General features: G+C 40.4%; 1 protein-coding gene across 6 annotated transcripts in view; it reads right to left on the minus strand.

The window, feature by feature from the left end:
* The window catches only part of CEP112 (centrosomal protein 112), a 159,582-nt gene that overhangs the window by 52,770 nt on the left and 85,260 nt on the right, over positions 1-21,552 (minus strand). For 5 of the 6 annotated variants that reach the window (XM_069032391.1, XM_069032389.1, XM_069032390.1 and 2 more), the window contains one exon: positions 7,031-7,261. In XM_069032391.1, the coding sequence (XP_068888492.1) occupies positions 7,031-7,261 (231 nt within the window). Of the gene's footprint in view, positions 1-2,579; positions 3,020-7,030; positions 7,262-21,552 lie in introns of those variants that run through there. The other variant, XM_069032392.1, reaches the window with a different exon arrangement.

Raw genomic sequence — 21,552 nt, forward strand, 5'->3', positions numbered from 1 at the left:
AAACACTCCTTCTCCTCCAAAAAGAAGAAAAAAGCCACCTGCAGCTCTTCTCTATTATAATGATATGAAGAAAGAGCAAATGAGTGTAAACAGTGTTTTCAAATCGTGCCAGAATTTAAATACGCAATTATTATGTTTTATATTAGTTTGGTCTTGATCACTGAGCATTTTTTGTACATAAAGCTATTTGGAAATCTGGTTTTTTTACAGTGCTGACCCAAGCAGGGATGTCATGGACACATTCCATGGGGCACCTTTTGCAGTGGCTTGTGCTGACTCTGGGGTTTGGGGGACTTGAGAGAGTCTTTGTGCAAAGGATGCATCACCCCAGAAACTCCAAAGCAAAGTAAGAATGTGGAGCTTGTGGATACAGGAGAAATTTCTACTTCTAATTCCAAGGAACAAACACCAGTTACTGCTGTTTGCACAACCAAAGCCATGGGGGAGCCCCAGTGAAACCAGCACGGATGGCTGCAGGGACTGGGACCCAGGAGCAGGGAATCCTTCCTGTCACACCTGACCAGGAACCCAGACCTCATTCAATAATCCTGAACAAATCTAAGAATGAATTGGCCGAGCTGTTAAAATAAAAAATTCCACCAGTAATCTCACATTACAGTCAGCACCATACTGGAAAACAGCCAATGTTTTCCAAATATTATCTCGTACTCAGGAATGTAAGGATAAGTAAAATTGGTAAATTAGAGAACACTGTACTTACAAGCAATCAGCCTTTTTCAAGACACAAGGTATTCGTAAAAGAGGGAGGGAGTGAGGTCATGATTCAATTGGGCTTTTAAAAATATTTAATAAAGCTGAAATAATAAGCAATTGTGTATTACAAGATAAAGCCAGTGTGTTACAGGTTGTTTGGAGAGTGAAGAAAGGCTCGGGAAACGATTGAAAAAATAACTACAACAGTTGTTCTGCCACTGGCAAAACCTCAGCATTCACCTTATCCACCATCCCCATGACTTTGTGAGTCTTGATCTTATGAATACACTCCAAAGGATAAAACCTGGCAGTTATGGAATTGAGAAAAGGCAGCGTGGGCCCAGGTGCTGCAGAACAAGGAGGGGTGTTTGGACAAACACTTGAAAAAGAAAGAGGAGACAGAGACAACAAAAAAAACCCACCTGTGAATGCTTCTTCAACATATTTCAGATTAATACCAGTTGGTTAAAAACCCACCAAACCCTAAAAAACCCAGGCAAACTTCTCCAACAACTACCCAGCTATAATTGACATGACAGGACATGAGTAAAGTGTGCTGAAATATGGGCCGTATGACCGAGCCTGAATTTTAATCATATCAGCCTTTGCCCTGCTGAAAGCCATCTTTTTAACTCCATATTTTGTCATAACTTACCATTTAGCTCTTGTCTGGTTCTCATTTCTTAACAGCATTGCTTCAATTATTTTCATTTTTAACCCTGTGGTGCTATTTGTGAATGCAAATAATGGTGCTTGATCTCTCTTCAGACATTAAGAAAGATATTTAAAGGTGAGCCTGTTGCTCATGGGTGCACAATTTTTTCCCCACAGTGGCAGTGACAGTTATACCAACTTCTCCTGGCTCCAAACTCTAGAACCAGATTTATAAATACAGTGGATGAGCAGACATCTGACCTGTTGATTTCTGGTTTGTTTTTTTCTGAGTTTTTATTTTTATTTTTTTAAAGGAGATAGGAGCAGAGTAACTCTGTGAATAACTGCAGCTCTTGCTCTGAAACATCTCCAGTAGGGAGAGGGCCATAAATTCTGTTTAGTCTTATTTGAGTGAAATATCCCTGAGATGATTCTACCATTTTTTTCTTCATGTTTGGCTGTGTTGATTGAAGACTCTTCCAAATGGCTCCCCTGAGGGATGATGCAATTCCTGTGACCATGTTCCTGGTCCACCATCATCCTGCTTTTTCTTTGGAGGAATCAGAAGGAGCAGTGCAAAAAGGGACACACTAGAGAGGAAACTGGTTTGTAAAAGATTTGTTGAAAGGTACTATGAAGGCAGATTAAATAATCTGCGGTTGTTGTGCTAATATACATTAAAAATATTTTCTCTTTGTGAAATACATTTCTTCTTGATCTTTTGGCATCATGTTTTGCTTTTACGTGATCTTTTGGCATCACATTTCTGGTTTTGCTAGATTGTCTCCAACAAAGCCAAAGTACTACGCTCATTTTTATTAACATAAGTTGAATCACTATCGCTGTGTCAGAAACGTTCAAGAACCAAATGTAATTTAATGTACACAGGCTCTACAAAACAAAAACAATAAAAATATTACTACTCTGGAACAGAGAGATAATATCATAGACAATAGTTCTTGGATTATAATGAAAAAAATTAAGAGTCTTGGGAAACATCCAACTCTTCTTGGTAAGAATTGGAGGCTCTTTAAATTATTCATAGCTGGGGCCTAAGCTAAATAATTGATGTAATAGACTCAAAACAAGTTTAAAAAAATGGCACATCTACAACTGGTAGAGATCCTGACTGCATTCAGCAAGGACACAAACATAGGTCTGCATTACAATTAGACACAATTTAATGAGATCATTACACTCGGGAAGAATATACATCCACATTTTATGGTTGACCTATCTGCCCCCATGTAAATAACCAGGGAATCACTGCAGTGAGTGTGAAAACAGCTCCACAAACAAAGTTATCTGCAAGTGTGGCTTCAGTCTTCAAGTTAATGAAGTGAAAGGTGTCAGATCAAAGGTTCCATTGCATCCAGTTCTCAGAATGTCTTAGGGACAAAGATGGAACCATGTCTGGTGTTAATGAAATGTGGAGTTGGCAGAGAGGAACCAGAGCTGGAGAGACAGGACTGAGAAATGTGAACTCATGGAAGGCACAGAATGCTTGTACTTTAGGAGCAGAAGTAACTGCTTAGGGGAACCTCAATACTTTTAACCAAGTATCTCTTGGAGTATCTTTCATCTCAGAAGATGTCATATTCTTTCCCTTCATCTTCTATTTCTTTGCCAGTGCTGAACAGTGTGACATCATCTGCAACAGTGCCAGAAGAGATACTGTGAATCACAGATATTCCTGCATATGCAGCATGAATATATGCCCAAAGAGTTACATCCAACTGGGCTGAGTGAGGAATTAATCCAGCATCACAGAGCCTGATGCTGAAGGAGGGACTGAAATGTTCTCTAGGGCACATTATCAGTACCTTATTTGCAAATGATATGCAAGAAGTTGCTCAGAAAATAAGTATCCAACTAGAGGACACTGTCTGAAAAGATTTAAAAAGGGCCCAATTACAAAAACATTAACTTGCAACAAAACTGTTGTATAGAAAAATTATTCCTAATTAGGGAAGTGGTCACTTACAGAGTGACCTTAACTTTAAGGTCCCCAAGCATCTTAGTTTTACGTGGACTTCACACCAGATACAGGTGGAGTGATTGCTACAGGTAAAAACTGTAAACATCAGATTTGATTTAAAATCACAGAAATCTCAGCGTACAACTAACATCAACATCATTAAAGCCTACAAGCAGGATCTGCATGGCTCTGGCCAGGTTTTGTGCCACCCTGGAGTCCCATCTCTCCAGAGGGAACCACTTCACAGCTTACTTCCATCAAAACAATTGCAGTCCCAAAACTAAAGTGTTTAACTCGTTTTTGGGTTTTTTTTGACTACAGCTCTGTCCTGTAATCAAATGTCGTGTGTGTTCAGTACAGTCAATACACAAAAATGTAAATTACTTCTCCACAAGAAAAGCAGCACTGAAAGAGAATTAGATGTTCCTGGAACCTGCATAAACCTTCAACAGAATGAGTCAAAATATCTATTTAAATATAGAAAAAAAGTCAATAAAATGCTAAATGTTGAAAATTATTTAGAGAGGAAAAAAAACCCCACCATCATCTTCTCCCACTCCAATTTACTCATGTGTGCTACTCAAAGGGAGCTTTTTTATGAGATATTTTCAGTGTTCCAAGGTTGCTTCCTTTGAGCATTGTTAGCCTGTCCACTGCTCTGCTCAGGCCGTGCTGAATGCTCATTTCCTCTGCCAAGAAAATCCCACAGAACGTTACAAACAGCGGCGGCGGCCAAGCCCGACATCTGCACGCACTCAGACTTTGTCTCCTGCTCTCAGTCATGCCTGGCAAACCTGGAAATGCTCCAAGTCCACTGCACCTGGCTGACGAGTGTCCATGCCCCAAGTGCTGCTGATGCAACCTGGAACACACCTGGCCCTGCCCAAATCAGGCATCAGTAGAGCCCAGCTCCAGGTCTGTGTGTTCCCAAATATCAAACATGGAATGGTCCGGGTTGGAAGACGCCTTAAGCCCATCCAGTGCCACCCCCTGCCATGGGCAGTGACACCTTCCACTGTCCCAGGGTGCTCCAAGCCCCATCCAACCCAGTCTTGACACTTCCAGGGATCCAGGGGCAGCCACAGCTTCTCTGGGCACCCTGTGCCAGGGCCTCACCATCCTCACAGGGAAGGATTTCCTCCTAACAGGGCGAAACACTGCAGGAAAATGATCCTAAAACTTTGGTCAGCTCACCTAGATATGTACAGAAAATGCTGAAAATGCATCAATATCTTACAGGAGCAAAGCAGGAAAAAACAGGCACAATCCTAAAAATGTCCCAGGAATCTCCAAAAGACACCGATCCTGACGAACCCTGGAGTGTAAAGGGAACGCTCAGGAACTAACACGACAATAAAGAATGTCCCAGCTCTAAAGCTGAGATTTTTAAGCAACAGAAAATTACAGACCTGAATAAATCATGTGTCCCTAAATATTGAAAAGTTGTCCACAAATACCAACAAATATTTAAAAGTTCAGTGTGCCTGTAATGAAGACTCTTCCTTCCCCTGTCTCTGCCTCTCTCCTCCTTCCCATCCCCATGGCAGCAGGACTATGGGGAGGGCAATGCCAGAGGAATCCTGGATCTTCTTCTACCCATTTGTACTTTTGTTTTTCTTGTCACTGAAGTATGAATCATTTCTTTTGTATTTCCTCATGTTCACGTTAACAACAGTCCACAATGACACAAAGCAATCCACACAGAAATCAACATTATTCACAGAGCAGATCACAGAGGAATGAGATCCCTCACTTGAGAATGGACTGACCTTCAGAAAATCTGGACAGTCAGATGTTCCACGCCTAAACTGTGAAATTCAGCTTCCCATTGGATTTTTAAGCAGTCTTCACAAATTGGCACCAAAAAAAGTAACTTTAGAGAACAAATTTTTCTCCCATATTGTCCTAAATTTCAAGGTAACCTGGTAGAAAATATTTTCAAAAACAAGTTTCAAGGCTCATGATGTAATTAAGATGCTTTTTCCCCCCTCTTGGATAAAATCATCTTCATCAAAGTTCTGTGGATTGTAATAGGATCAAGATTTGAACTAAATTAGCTGAAACTGCTACTTTTGAGCTTTAAATTGAGTTTGCCCTCTAAGCTACTTTGAGTTTTGGATTTTGTGGCCAATTGCCACAGTTCTACAATTGCAAGACAGAAATGAAACAGAATGGGGAAATGGAGATTTGAAGGTAATGCCAGGTATTTTCACATGTCTGTGAAAGACTTTTCAACAGAGATACTTTTTTCTTTTCCCCTCCTATCTTTTACTCAACATGTGCTCTTCAGATTAGGGTAAAATAGGGAAGTAGGTTAAAGGAAAAAAAATACAATAGCAGTTAATATAGCTTAAAATTAGCAAATTTTTTGAAAAATAGAAAAAAAATCCAACAAATTAAAGAAAACCAGTATTTCTGACAGAAATGACAATTCAAGACTATTAAAGATATTGCCCTATGAAGGATTATTTGTAACTTTAATTTGAGGATGTAAAGAAGTTAACTTTTCTTTTGCGATACTACACATGTAAAAAAAGATCAAAGAAAGAAAAGAATTGAGATTCAAATTCCATTTTTAAGCAAAAATGACAATGTCTTCCTGAGTTAAAATTAATCCTTTAATGATGAATTTCAAAGGTTTAAATACTTTCTGTGACCTTGGCTTTAAATAATTATGCCAAGCAGAGCTTTCCTTACATTCAGAAAAGATTCTGAATTGTTGATCACAGCCATTTTAATGGCTTCAGGCTGGCTGATTTCCAACATAATCCTCCGAATGCTCTTTAAAATTACAGACCAAGAACCTGACGCAGGTAAATGAAATGTCACTTGCACAAAGGCTGCTCAAACACTCCATGCAGATTGTTAATTTGTGCCACTGCAACCCCCTTGAAGGAAAATGTGTGATTTAGTACCTTAATGCAATGTATAAAAGACACTTCAACAACTATCTGCTTACACATACACAGTCTACCATAAATATTAAGTAGGGTTTTTTTAGTTTAGCTTTTGAAATAAAACTTGCATGTTTTGCTCCCTAATGGGGGGGAATACTTGAATTCAAGACATGGGTCCAACGGATGCTCAGCAAGCAGGGATGTGGGCAGTGACCCCACAGAACGGAACGGGAGGGAAGCCTTTATCAATCTGAAACACTAATTTCTATTTTCAAATCTTACCCGGAGTCCTTTCTCATTTGATGTACACAGGTAAAATTAGACCAGCCATTGTGGCAACCAGACACAATTTCCTTGCACTCTGAGCCTGAGTTTTTTCCTCCTTCAGAGCTCACCCTCTTTTTAAGGTAGAAAAAGCTTGGCTAGGCAGAACCAGCCTTTCTACTGTCTCTATTCCAGCAAAGAAAGATTAGCCTGGTCCTGGCTGGCTTTACCTGTGAAATCACCTGTGGTTTTAAAGTCCTGTTGGCTCCTGAGCACCTCATGTCACCTTCCACCCCCGCTGGAGGTGCTGCCCAGCCCCAGCATGTCCAGAGCAAAGGCTTCCATCACAGAACCACAGAACATCCCACACTCATGCTGTGACTCTGGCATCTCATGGTCTGCATCTGTTTTTTCAACTCAAGTCACCCCTAAACATTTTTCCTTAGGAAAATGTTGCTCAGCTGACCTTTGGGGTGATCGCTGCACTTTTCCCCCATGGAGCTGCTCTTTGTGAATCCCTTACCTTGTCCAAGGCCGCCTCTGTCTCTGCTGTGTGCTTCTTTTTCAGGTCTGCTATCACTTTTTCCATCTCCATCTTCACACTGCTCAGTGTTGCCTCCATGTCTCGAGCTGCCTTCAGCTTCTCCTCGTCCCGCTGGAGGCTCAGGTCCAGCAGCTGCTGGTTCCTCAGAGCGTTCGCCTGAATCAGCTCTTCCCTCAGCTTGCGGATTTGGCTTTCCAAACCAGAGATCACCTGAGAGAAAGAGCAAACAAAGTGACAAAACCCAAACCCACAACACAAAACCCACTTGGTTTTCTCCAACAGGCTGTTAGCTGGGGTAGGAGCAGACTCAGAGGATGCTCTGTGCCTTTTCTTCGCCTTTCTTCTTACTCTTCCCTTTCTCTTCACGCACACGGATAAATACAGCTCCTCCTGCCCAAAGCACTGCTAAGACAGATATTTTTGGAGGAAAATTTGAGTTTGTGGCATATAATCACTACATACCCTATCCATGCCTTTTTTTTTATCCTTCAGAAATGACCTGCTGCCTTCCAGTGAGCTACCAGAGTGTCACCAATCATTTATCAATCGCTGCCAGTCCCCGATGGGGGGACACAAAGGGGGCGGGATCAAAGTGACAAAGATAAAGCTGTGTTACTCCTAATCCTACAGAATTCACTCTGCTACTTTACAACAGGAGTAGATACACACCTATTACTTCAGATTGTACTTGCATGTAACTCTCACTAGCTACTTTTCTAACTCCATTTCTTCTGTGGGTTCTTCACTGAAGTACAGGAGCACCACACCTGGGACATAAAGCACTGTCCTTACAGCTAAGTGTGAAGCAAGACACTGAAAGCACATGGATGTTTTCATTTATAAATGTAATTCTGAAAATGACCACTTTGACTAGAAAACTCACACAGGATTTCCCCCTTTGTCCTCCCTGTTTCACAAGAAACTTTGCAGCTCCCTGGAATTCTTTCACAGAGGATGTGACAATACTGAGAGCAGAATCAAACAAGTACAGGTGGCTCAGCTCAACTTACTAAAGGTTTCACAAGAAAATCTGAGGAAAAGCAGTGTATATTTAAAGTTCCCATTGTCCTGGAATTCCAGTTACTGATTCTAGAGCTCTGAATTGCTCCTTCTCTCCAGCTACTATTTTTCTTCTTCAGACACTTTTAATACACTGTCTGTACTCAGCTACACCATCTATTTGCAGCCTCTGAGAACCATATTACTACAAAACTTTGAAAAGGAAACATTTGTTTCTGACCAAAGTTGGGACATGAATGACTATCAGATCTATTGCCTTGTACATTAATCTCCCAAGACAGATTCCTATAAATACTGTGATCTGAGAGAGGAAAAAAAATCAAGGCTTGAAAGTTTGCCTATTTTTGAAGCTATTTGAACTATATGGTGTAATAAAAGACGTCTTCTCCCTTCAAACCTTCAGTTTGTCCTTCAGCTATCACAGCTGTAACATGTACTAAATAATATTAACCATCTCAGAAACTCATTTTGCTTCCATACTTTCTTAATTACTCACTGGCATTAGTCCCTGCTATGTCAAAGGTAAGGTTGTGTGTATGGTGGAGAAGGAATGAGCACGTCATTTGTGTACAGAACTCTAACACAGGCCACATATTTCAGCCCTATCAGCATTATCTCAAACATATGTTTCATATACTGTAATCTGCACTAGATCCTTTCCTTCCTTTCCGGAGCTTTTCCTCTACACATGTTTAATTTCTTATTAAATCTGTATACAGACTGAAAATGTAAAGTACGTCTCAGTGTATAATTATAATCCGCAATGTACTTTTATAATTCTTTCGGAAAATGATTTCATCTCCAGATCACAAGAACATGACAGCCTGCCTGCCTTTTCCTTACCCAAAGCAGCACTAACTCAATGAAGACAAGAGCTGCAATTGCTGATGGATGATATGGTCTGAGTTCCAAACTGACACACGGACAATTTGGGGTTTTTAACAGCTGCCCCAGTGCAAGTCCTGCCTGGAATAGTCACAATTATATTTTAATCTGTGAGAGTTCTTCTTGAAAGTTCATTCCCCCACTTTCCTTCTTTTTTTTTTCTCCTTTCTATTTTAAAATAAAAAACTTCCTTTAATTACACCCCCAACACACACACATAAGTGAAACTACAGAATTACATTGCTCAGAAGCTCCCTAAAAAGTTTGTTAAAATATTTAGGATAAGAAATCAAGGCTAACTTTTTAAAATACAAGGAAAATTCATTCATAAATGACATTACAAGCCAAAATAAAGACTGGGTGAATTCCTGACTCAACTGTTACACCTTTTAAGCTTTACTTCATTCTTTATTCAATGGTTCTTGTACAAAGCCATCAGAAAATGAAACACAAGCCCACGTTTTCTGTAAGGAGAAAGTAACAGCTCCCGGCCTTCAGAGCCAAAACTGGGGACAGCCGATAGTGAGCTGAATGTTATAGGTAAAGTAGCAGTAATTAATATGCAAAGGAGCATTAGTGTTGGACCTAATAGATGGCAAAAGCAGATTTGGTTCTACTAGGGAAGAAGAAAGACTCTGAAGATGGCAGCAAAACTAATATGATTAAAGGAGTCCCTTTGGAGCAACTTCACTGCGAGTAAGATGATGTTAAGAGACATCTAATCTCTCCAAAGTGACTGGAAAAAGCTTATATTGGGCATCCCAGACACAGTTCTTGTCAATTACTTTCAAATAAGTCCAGTTCTCACAGCCAGATTAGTTTTTCCCATAAACAAAGTCAGTGGCAGAAGCAGCTTACGCCCGAACAACTCAGTGCCTGAGACAACTTAGTGTGACACGGATATCTCCCAACTGCTGCAGAAATGAATCCCAAACTTTCCAGCACTAAGACTCTGCTATTCCACATGCCAGGTTTAATAAACTATTATTAGACTTAAATGTAGGCAAATTGGGAAAAAAAAAAGCCCCAAGATGACTTAACTCTCAGTTGCGAAAAATCTGTGAAATATAAAACTTATGAGCAACTGTCTTTTTCTTAACAATTCTGTGGGAAAATAAAAGCTGCAGTTACAAAATCTCACTTCTCAGGCTCCAGATCCGAGGGCAGGATGGTTTCTTTGTAACACTGAGTCCTCTTTCTCAGTATTGGTTTCTCAAATTCTCCTCTGGCTGCCCAAATCTCTGTTTGGGAACCAAATTGTTTATATGCTCCAAACAACTGCCTGAGTACAAGAGCTGCTGTGAGAAAAACATACCTTAAACACCCCGTCTAAGCAAATTATTATTGTGCTAAACAGGGATTAAACATAAGAAATAAAGGCTGACAGTACATAATAGGGCCAAAATGTTACTGCCACTTGCTGCCTTTTCTGGATCAAAGTGCTGTAGTCTCTATTTCGGTTGTGTGGGTCCGAGCACATGAAATAAGAGAGATCTGTATCTATTTTAGAAAGGATGCAGAAGTTTGTAGCAATTCCCAGGATGGCCATGCCACAGGAACATGCCCCAAACAAGGAGGCATTTTGTAAAATGACCGTTAATCCACATACAGGACAACAAATAGCAAGACAACACCAGCTTACACAGTATCCCAAATAAAACAAAAATACAAACACATAAAGTGTGTGACAGAGTAGAGATTTCATATGAGTTTATATGACATACTTGTACGTCCTTTAGATGAAGAAACTGCTGGCCAAGGTGGTGATTTCTATTCCTGTTTCAAAGAAATAACTTAGAACTCTAACTAAGAATATCTGTGCTGAAATAGTGTCATAAAAAGGGTGGGTCATAAGCCCACAGCAATTTGCCTGCAGGGAAAAAAATAGACTTGAAAGAAAAAGAAGGTTGGTCACTCACTTTGGCCTATTTAAAATGCCAATAAATGTACTGCGTGTTATTTGGAAGGAAAACATGTGCTCTTAATTTTAAAAAGTAAATTGCATAAGAAAATATAAAGTTGGCAAAAAGTTTAAATTAAAATCTGTTGCTGATGTCTGAAACTCTGCTCCACTTACAGGCAACAGGGATGAGAAACGGACTGAATGACTACGGTCTAATTAAAAACAATAATAACACATATTCCCTTTATTTTTCAGGAGCTCCTACTTCACCCCCATGAAGCATTTCCTTGGATCAGTTTCTGAGGAAGAGGCTGGAGCATGACGGCATCTTCACACTCATGGGGATGGAACACACGGAGCTCACTGTCTCAGTGCATTACACAGCAAACCACATGCACCCATCACCACGCTCAGCTCCAGTGTCCAGGGCATTTTAAAGTCACAAAAACAAGGCAGTGGAGAGTTAAGATGAAATGCACTCCTAATTTATTCCCCAAGGCGCAGATCTAGAGTCACTGAGGTGTTGCTTCAGCAGATTTACAGTAAGTGACTAAGATCTCCCAGAAGATGAAGCTGAAGTAACCTCGTTGCTCTGTCTTGCTGGGAGCACTCAGGCTGCTGGAACAGAGCATCACTGTTAAACACCCCTGCACTTCTCAAGGGGCTCCTGACAACTCTTCAGACTGAGTTTCAGAAGTTTTCTGCGCTGGCCTAACTTGGCTCCAGTCAGAGATGACTGCACAGGGCTCACTTTGCTGTGCTTAATTTTGCTGGCATGTAACATTTAAAAAAAACCTACAGCAACTTCCCCCAGAACCTCTGAGCAGTAGCATGGACTAGGCTGGATGATCCCAAAGATCTCCTCTAGGATAATAACCTCAAGTATCAGCCTGTAAGTTACAGCCCTATTTGACCCACAGATAAGCAGCTTCTGCCTCTGTGTGCCAAGACCTTCTCAGCATTTCCTCCTCTGGAAGAACACTAAAATGAGCAATGTGTGCTGTGAAACATCAGCTGGGCCCTTCTGAAAGGGACATTTGTCTCTCTGTGCCTTGTCACGCTGCCGTAGTGTGACAGCGACGGATGAGGTATCCATAACATTTGTTATTGGGCACCGGGTTATTTTTGAAAGGAGATCAGTCCAGTCAAGGGAAAGGCAGTCTGTAGTAAAAACAGATCTCACTTTGATGATGAAGAAGTGGAAGGAAAATAAGGAACGAAGTAGGAACACCCAGTGATTCAGTGGTGACTATGACTCCCTTTTTACCCATGATCAGTGCAGTGTCCCAGAAGAGAGGGATGAAGTGTCCTGTCCCAGACACGCAGCAACTGGTGGCACATTTACTGCAAAACACCTTAGAGGGGATTATCTGCTGAAAGTGGGCATCTGAATGGCTTCAGCTTTCTTGTGAGCAAACAAAGCTTTATCAAATGCTGGGAAACAGGTCATACAAGTTTCTCTACCATCACAAAAACAACCAATGCATTTAACATAAAAGAAGTCTGAAAAAGAAACAAATATTTGCAGCTCTAAGCTTAGAAAAAAAGTGTAGCTGTAAGAACTTCAAATGTGTGTAATGTTGATTTGTGTTTAGAACAAAATTGATTTATATTAATGAGTTTTTCTACTGCAGTTCTGCAAGGGACAACAATCCTCCCCTTAGCTGATCTTACTCTGGTTTTCAGGAACTATGCTCATGAATTTTACCCTCTGGACCCTGCCAGCCAAGGCCCAGGCACAGTCCTAATGGCTCTCTGATCTTTTCATCCACAAATCATCCTACTGAATCTGACTCACTGGTCCCAGTATACCTGCTTTTCTCCATGCCAAAGGAATTCCAACTGGCCAGTCCAGCCACCTGGCAGCTACTTGTGGCTCCTTTGTAATGAACATAATCATGTCCATTTAAACAACTATATTAAAAAATATTTTCTATACCATGGCAATTTCAATTAAAATACGTAAAGAATTTATTATCCTTTTTCTCTCATGACTGGTAAAATCAGCAATTTGTCAATATTATGAATCATTCAAAAGATGCGATTTCATTTGCAAAGAAAACCAGTGGCACATTATCACATGGGTAATGATGTGGCAGAGCACAAATTAGCAGGGGTAAGTAATAAACAGCTATTTAGCTTTCGCAGCACAATCTATTACACTGTCAAGTTTAAATGCCTTTTGGGTAAGAACACACAGGCCCATAAATGTGGTATTTAAGGGAGCAGATAAAGGAAATGGTGTGAAATGAAGTGAAAATGAACAACAGTTCAACGACTATAGTAGGTTGGGCTTGGTTCCTAAGAGCACTGATCATTCCAAGAGCATGGGGCTGTGCAAGCCCTTCCAGGGAAAATCATGGAAATTAGCACCCCCACCATTATAAATAGTCCTGGTCAGTGATCTAGGACTTCCTGGAAACACCAAAATATCAGCTTCAACACTCAGAGATGCATTTTATTGTATGCTTATATAGTATTTTGTGCATACTGAAGTGTTCTCATTCTTGAGGGGAAAAAAAATCCGTCCAGAATGTTGGTGCTATTGCAGAGCTTCTTAAAAAGGAGCCATCTTCATCCTATTTATATATCTTTATATATATATATCCTATATGTGACTACATTGCAGTGATTGGGGTGAAGTTATTAATACATTCATAAGTGAAATGTTCTCTGTTTATAAATCAGGCTGGATATGATCAAGTTTAGGTCTTGGAGGGAAACGTACACAAACCAAAGCTGCACTCACTAACCTGCACTAACCTCACTAACACTCACACCACACAGGGAGGGGCAGATCTTGAGGCTCACACAGATGAATGTCCAGTGTCAAAAAAACTTCAGTACCGGCAGTGCAGGTGCAACTAAGGGTGAAATGTGTGCAGTTCAGCAGGGTCAGAGCTCAATCCCCATGTTCCAGGATTTATGCAAAGGTCTATTCACTCCACCTCCACACAACCTCAACTTCTCTCACCTTTGCAAATGTACCTCTGACATCTTTCTTGAAAATACCCACTGGGATTTGTAAATGGAGGTGTTGAGCTGCTAACTTACATATTTATTTTATTAATTTTAATGGCATTAAGCTGCTTTTAAAGGTCAAACCTCCTTGGTAAGATTCTTTACTTGGGCTATTCCAGCACTGTGCATGCTCTGAAAAATGCCTCTAACATTTACAAATCTGACAAAAGTTTATTCCTACTAACTCTGCTTATCCTGTAGCTACCAGTGTCTCAGTTTGGGGTGGGGACTGGTTTAATACCACCCTACCTGGACAGTGATGCTGGAGGGTAAACACCACTCACCTTTGGTATCCAAACCATGGCCAAACACCCCCCTCACCACAAATCCTGCACTGAACACCATCCCAAGCAAAGTCCAGCACCCTTCAAGACTAGATTTTACTTTTTAGCAATGTATTTGCTCTGTCTTGTCTAATCCTGTTAAGCACTTCCTGAAACACAGTGGAAGTGCTGACTCATGAAGAACAACAATTACCTTCTGCTCAGCTCCATTTCCAATAAAATTAATGAAAAATGAGTCTACCTGTGTCATTCCTGCAAATAAATATGCTTAAACAACAATTAACAGGTGATTTGACTCCCAAACTGTTCACTAACTTTGCCACGTATTTCTGAAAACTAAAAAGAAATAAGCAACACACAGGTATTAAAACGCCAGTAGGAAAAGTTACACTGAAAATATTGGCTTGACTCTGGTTTCTGCATCTTAGCACATTTCTGAGATCTGCTGTGACATGGCATTAAGGAAAACACAAATTTTGATGATTTTTTTTTTCCCAAAAGAAGTGCACTGAAATAGATCTGGACTTTTACAGAAGCCAGTCATCTGCCTAAATCCCAGTTAATGTAAATGGCACTTAAGCTACAAACTGGGCTTAAAAAAAAAGGAGAGGGGGGAAGAAAGAAAGAAAATCAGACATCCATTTGAACAGCTCCACGAAGAGCTTAAAATTAACAGAGCTTATTTTGATTTCTTAATTTACATAAGTACATTTGATTCCAATTTAGTTAACAGCAGCTAGAAAGTAGAACTTCATCTAGGTTGGTTATTGTCACTGCCTTCCTAACAAAATGAGTTTTAGTCAAAGGGAAGAACCTCGAGCTTACACATGTAACAAAACAATGCAGAGAACTGATGAGCCAAAGGATTACTCACCAAGTTGAAATTCTGATAAATGTAAATACATTTTCCATTTAACTGTTCTAAGACCTGTAAGAGACTTGGCCCTCTTGCCTGGGACACTGATCCAGAGCAGATTCTTCTTCCCTGATTTATTGTATTTGCTTTGAAACAGATTAGTGAGACAAAAATTAAAAATTCCGCCGTCTTTCTCCTCTCCTTTTATCTGATGAAAGGAATGTTTACCTTTGTATTCTTCTTTGTACAAACAAAATTATTCTAATAAAACTGCTAAGGGACCTGCCAGGAGAGGACTCATTTCCTTCCATCTTTCTACACAGAATTTTAATGGCAGACTCTCAAATGGGCACATCACAATCTACATAAGTGCATTAATGGAACTTAAATTTGATGGTGACAAGAAAATAAATCAGCCATAAATACCTGTTTAATGCAGTGATCCCCTAAAATAACTTGTGAGAGCAAAATAGAAATAAAATGAAGAGTGGCTAAAAAGTAAATGAAAATCGACATATAATAGCAGGTTTTCTGCATCATACAAACCATAACAATCCATCCCTAAATGATAATTGATGAAACTTACACCAAACACCTTCCCTGTTTTCCTTTATGAAGAACTCCAAAGCTTTAATTTCTGCATTTCAGGATGTGAAAGGAAAATATTCCTCTCAGATGAACGCTAAAGATAAGTTCAGTTCTGAAATAACACTGGAGTAAAGCTTGTTCTGAAAGTGAGGAAAAGCTACTGATATTCAAGGAAGAATAGGAATTTCCTGCAATGGAATCCAGAAATGGAGCCTAAAGATCTCTGCAGTGGACTGGGAAGAACTACCTGTCAATCTCAGAGCATTTTGTGTCCAGCATCCCCTAAGTCAAAGCTTTTAAAAAACATTTGCATTTAAATTTTCCACACATTAAATCTAAAAGCATTAACATTTCCTGAACAATGTGTAATTCTGATTTAAATGCAGACACGATGTATTGCAGATTTAAGGATTACTACAGACATTCATCTCTATGAGGCAGCAAAATTAAACATATTATAATTCCCAATTTGTCCCCAGAAGAGGAACACGCTGCATTGTCTATGCGAATGTCTTTGCCTGTCAGCTAGAGAAAAGATTTCACTGTAAGTAAAAAAGCCAAAACAACCCCATGCCTCCAAACAACACCTAGAAAAGCATCACACACTTTTATTTTGGATGCATTTCTTGCTCAAAACACACATTTTTTGAATATTCCCAAGTTTGACCCCACGCATCCCATGAGGGTTTTATGATGACTTTAATGGAAATGGCATCGAACACAAAACCTGACAGGACAAACCAAAAACAAGCTGCAGATACAAAGCCTCAGTAATCATCTGTTCATGCATAAAATATCTCTCATCTTTGATTTCCGAAGTTCATACTTATAGCCAAGCCCACTTTGGACAGCAACTCCTGTTCAGGCCTCTGCCATGACCAACTCAAGAGGTACCTGAGGAACACACTCCCAGTTCATAGCTCTGTCCAAGCTCTGCCCTGACTGTTACTGAGATGAAAAAGAGAAATTTTTCAAAACCACAGCATAATCACAGGAAGCCAAATAAGGAACCCAGCTCTGTCATTCTCTGGGCCAGCAACAGAAGACTTCAATGCACCACCTGCCTTATTCTCCTCTGCCAAAGAATGCCGAGCAGCAGGAACCTCTCTCATTTCTGACGTCGCACTGCTACAGTGAAGGTGACAGTCTTTAACCAAACATGAAGTCCTTGTTCTCGGGTTCATGACTGTCAACATGTGTGGGCAGAAATCCTGAAATCCAGCACCTCCAGAAATAAAAGTTGTGTCATTCACAGGTTTAGACTTGAAAGAAATAATCAGCTTCTAACTGCACAGATCCCTCATTTCTGCACGGCAGCAACAATGGCTGCAGTATTTCTGTTAATCAGTTGTGGTAAATTCTCATTCTCACATTAGCTGCTCACAACAAATAAGATGAAGAACTACACACACAGGTCCAGCTTTCAGCTTTCTCCTTTTCAATTCAATTTTTTATTGGAAGAAGCACATTCTAGTAGACTATGTTTAGTGTCAAGCCTGATATCAAACAGAGAAATGTGTCATCTCCACCTGGGGAGGAAAATCCTGGAGAAGGTGGTCTTTAACCAACTCAGGTGCCAGGCTGGAATTGAGGGCATCAGGTGATGGTACCTATTGCCACATACCCCCAGCTGATGCTGGTTCAAGTCTCCCTCTCTGCACCTTCACCCTTGAGTGCTGGTTGCACTCTTCCCATCATCTCGACAGTGGTTCTCCAGAGTTCAGAGACCTTTTGGAAGCTTCCTGCTCCACAGCTACCAGTTCAGAAAGATGAGATCAATTCCAGGATGATCTTTCCAAAATAAACAGAAACTGTGCATAACATTCCTTCCCTTGAAATCGAGAGGGTTTCAGTGTCTTCCTCTGGCACCTTTCTGTTGATCTCTGTCCTTTTCATCCTCGGTTTGTCCTTGAATTCAGTTGATGCCACTTCGTTTTCTGAATGACAAATAGCCCACTGCATCCTGGCGCAGGAATTTCTTCAGATTTATTTATGCAACTGTTTTGGATCTACTGTACTCCAAATAATATTAATACACAGTTTAAATATAAAAATCTAAATACATACTAAACATGCAGACTCTATGAAATAGCAGTAAAATAAAATGACCCATTTATAATCCATTTATACAGGTCCATGTTTATATTTACTGCTCTCTTCTCTCAAAAAAACAAACCCAAAACACAACCTCAAAATTGCATTAAGAAATCAGGAAAAATGTACTACTCCAAAACAGAATATTTTGGCAGGGAACAACAGCTGTGGGAAGTGTTTGAAGGAGAAACTGTTGACTGAGGCAGAGCACCAAATGGAGCTGTCTCCTTTCTGTTCAACAGTGAGGCACAGCCTTCTAAGGGGACACAATTTGCAGACTTTTGAAATCTGCTGCTCTCCTTCTCTGGAAAGCATCACTGTTTTGAAGGACACAATCTTACTCTGTGAAAATAAGAAATCATGACTTTGTAGCACATTTTTACTAACACAAAGATCAGGGAACTAGTAGAGAGATTGTTTCTTAGATACCTTGAGGTGGTAGTTTTGACAAATGGCTTCTGATGCACTTGTGAGACAGAGATTTCAGTTTTCCCCACACACAGGCCTAATTACCACATTAATGAAGGCTATGGCTATAAAGGAATAGCAGGGCTGTCTCTGCTAAACCTCCTTGAAACTCAGGCACAGAAAAACAAACATTGCCTTCCATATAAATGGCTGCTTTAGGAGCCATTACTGATTAATTCTGCGTATTCCCTCGCAGCTTCTGATGCCAAAGAAATGTTACCACAAGGGTTTGTTTGCACAGCTTCGGCAATGAGAGTAATCCACCAAGTATCCCACACAATACTCAGGTACAGCAGGTAAGAATTAATTGGTACCTTTCCCACCCACCCCCACCCCCCCCCAAAATTTCTGATGCTGAAACTGTTTTTCCCTTCATTGAACCAGCTCGGCCTAGACGGGCTTGTCCCGCAGTGACATGTATATTGAATACAAATCAGACAGCAGAGCTTTAAATCTGTGTTGCAGCTCTCATTTCCAATTCGAGAACTGTACTATAATCATAAGCTTCTGGTGGATGAAAGGAAATCAGCTCTCTGAATATTAGCTAATGCCACATTTGCAAGTCCTGAAGAGATCTGTGCTGTTTAAAAAAAAAAAAAAAAAAATAGATCATTTCTCGTGAACCTATATATATGAATCGCTTTGTACTGCTCAACTGATAGAAGCGATGCCTGTGCTGGGATTAAACCCTTTTCATCATAAAACCTCATCTGGTTCGGAGTCCAAGTCCATCAAACCTTTTCCCTTTAAAGTCCCGCCTTTGATTCTACATCAATTTATTCAAACCGCAGCTGGGTGGCTGAAAACGAAAGGACAGCATCATTTAAACCAACCATGTTCCTAACTTGAAAGAAGGACTATAATTAAAAAAATGGGCATAAAAGAATGGAAATGGGATAATATTTTTTAATGGTAGTTCAAAGGCCGACAGATGTCAGAGCCTTTGAAGATGTCAGTACACTGAGCAAGGAGTTGCCATTAAATAGTTTGCCTGAGAGGTGAAGCAGCTTTTTAATGACTGAAAAAGCCCTTGCAGACACATCCTTGTGTTTTTAATTTGTCAGAGTTTCTGCAGTATTTTCTGATTAATGACACATGATTATAACTGCATAGCACACATTTTTGTACTTTGTTAAATGAATACTTTATTCCACATTCCTTCAGTGCCAGATAAAAACAGGAAAGCTTTACTACAGAGTCCAAAACTATTCAGATTGCTCAAATATTTATGGTAATTTGAGGGGATTGGCCAGATCCAGAGCTTCTATGTGTTGCTACCTTTTGTTCTTTAATGGAGCTATTACTACTGCCACCACAATGTGCATGCATTAAGTGAGCATGTGACCCAGTAATGCATTGTGCCCTTCTTGTGCCCTAAACAATCAGAGCTTTCATAATTCACTGATGAACAGAGTCATCAAATCAAAATAACATTTACAAAAATCCCAGGGTTGATCCTGAACAATACAAACAATGGCTGCCAATGTACTGTAAGTGGAAAATAACTTTTCCAAGGAAAAAAGCATATTGCTAGGAAACATCATGTTCAGAAGAAAAACATCAATATTTAGAAATGCAGATAAAGTCCCCATCTTGGGCTGAGAAGATGCTCCTGCAACATCCTTCATCTCTCTCTTAACATATGCAAATTATTTCTATTTTCCCCATGAATGGAAAATGTAGTAGCCTGAAACACAGGGACAATTTCTTTTGCTGCCAGGAATAAGCTCTCCCATCACTACAACAGCCTTTTGTGGATGCTTGCCAAGCTGAACAGGTACAGCCCAGGGAAAGCCCAGCCCTGGGCAAGGACAGGAAAAGCCAGCACTGTGTGCCCTGCCTTGTATCACACCTCAGAGCATCACCCACATGAGAACACAGTCATTACAAGGGAATTTGATTAATGTGCTGCTCCTTCTGCTCTTCCAGCCTACATTCAGCTTGTAATTGGATCATAAATAGAAATGTGATGGACTCAGCTAAAAGCGTGCAGAGATTGGAGGTACTGTAGCAGAGCTTTGTGAAATGAGCTGCTGCTCTGCCTCAAACACTGACATGATTTCAGAAGTAGGAATATTTGGCTTGTTGCAATCCATATCCATCAGGAATCTCTCTGCAACACCCCCATCAGGAACCCCCTGGAGGGCAGGGAGGTGACTCTGGACACTCACTGCTCCATGGATCTGCAGCAGGAGATGAAGGAAGCGTGAGCCAGGGGTGTTCTGCTGTGTGTCCCAAACCCTGCACAGTTATCCCACTGCAAAAGCAAGCACTTCAAAGTTTGAAAAGGAAAAGAACATGGCTGCAGAGAGAAAAACGTAATTCTGAAATGGAACTCTCCCACATGTATTTATGGAATGAAAACAGAGCCCTGCTAGGAAAAAACATGGCTGTTTTAGGATGCCACTATAAAGAACACAGAGAATTGTACTACTCTCAGTACAAACAACTGTAATCCCATTCCCAACCACCTGCAGCCTTCCTTCTGGAGTCATTCCAAAGTTACCTTCAAAGACAGTTTTATTTAAAAAGCAAAACAAACCCTAACCTACCACACATCATTAGACCACTTGACTTTATCACGAATCTCATGTAGATTTGAAAACTCGGTCTGAATTAATGTTACATTGCACACTTTTGCCACTTCTCCTAGAAAACAAACGACACGTGGGAGCAGCCAGGAAGCCGCTCAGCAGGATGGGGTGGAGCAGCCACTGGGAACACCCATCAACCAGAGAGGAGCTCAGGAGTTGGGCAGATCCTGGATACCCGGGGTGCTCAGCAGGGGTGTTGAGACAGGGGCATGCTCTGGATGGAATAAAGCAAAGGAGCAAAATCTACACATCCAAAAGGCCCTTGATGTCATCAGTGTACTGAAATCTGTTCAAAATGCAGTTATTATTTTGGCACTGTGGTAAAAGTATCAGAATAAAATGTTGAATTTCAAGCAGTTACATCTGAGCTGAAATAAACCTTCAGAGAACAAAGAAAAGGCACTTCTCTAAGCTGTGGACCTTCTACAGATTTCCAAATTAATTATACAAACTAAAGGAACATTACTCACAAAAGATGCATCAGAATTCTGAATAAACATTATAAAATTCTTCTAAAATGGGAAATATCAGACATCCTGAAAATATTGTTTTGCTGCAAGACCCATAGAAACAGACAAAGCTGAGCCATTCAGACTCTTTCCATTAGAGGGCAATAATACATATACACACACTCATACACGTATATATACACAAACACACTCCCTCACGCATCCCAAACTGATTTTAGCCATAAAAAATTAGTATTTTCTCTCTAATATTGCCAATGGTACATTGACAGCTTGGGTCCTGTTCCCGCCACTCCCCTGCACTCCTCAACAACAGCATCC

Source organism: Aphelocoma coerulescens, chromosome 18 (assembly GCF_041296385.1).
Source record: "Aphelocoma coerulescens isolate FSJ_1873_10779 chromosome 18, UR_Acoe_1.0, whole genome shotgun sequence".
In the NCBI taxonomy this organism is placed as follows: Eukaryota; Metazoa; Chordata; class Aves; order Passeriformes; family Corvidae; genus Aphelocoma; species Aphelocoma coerulescens.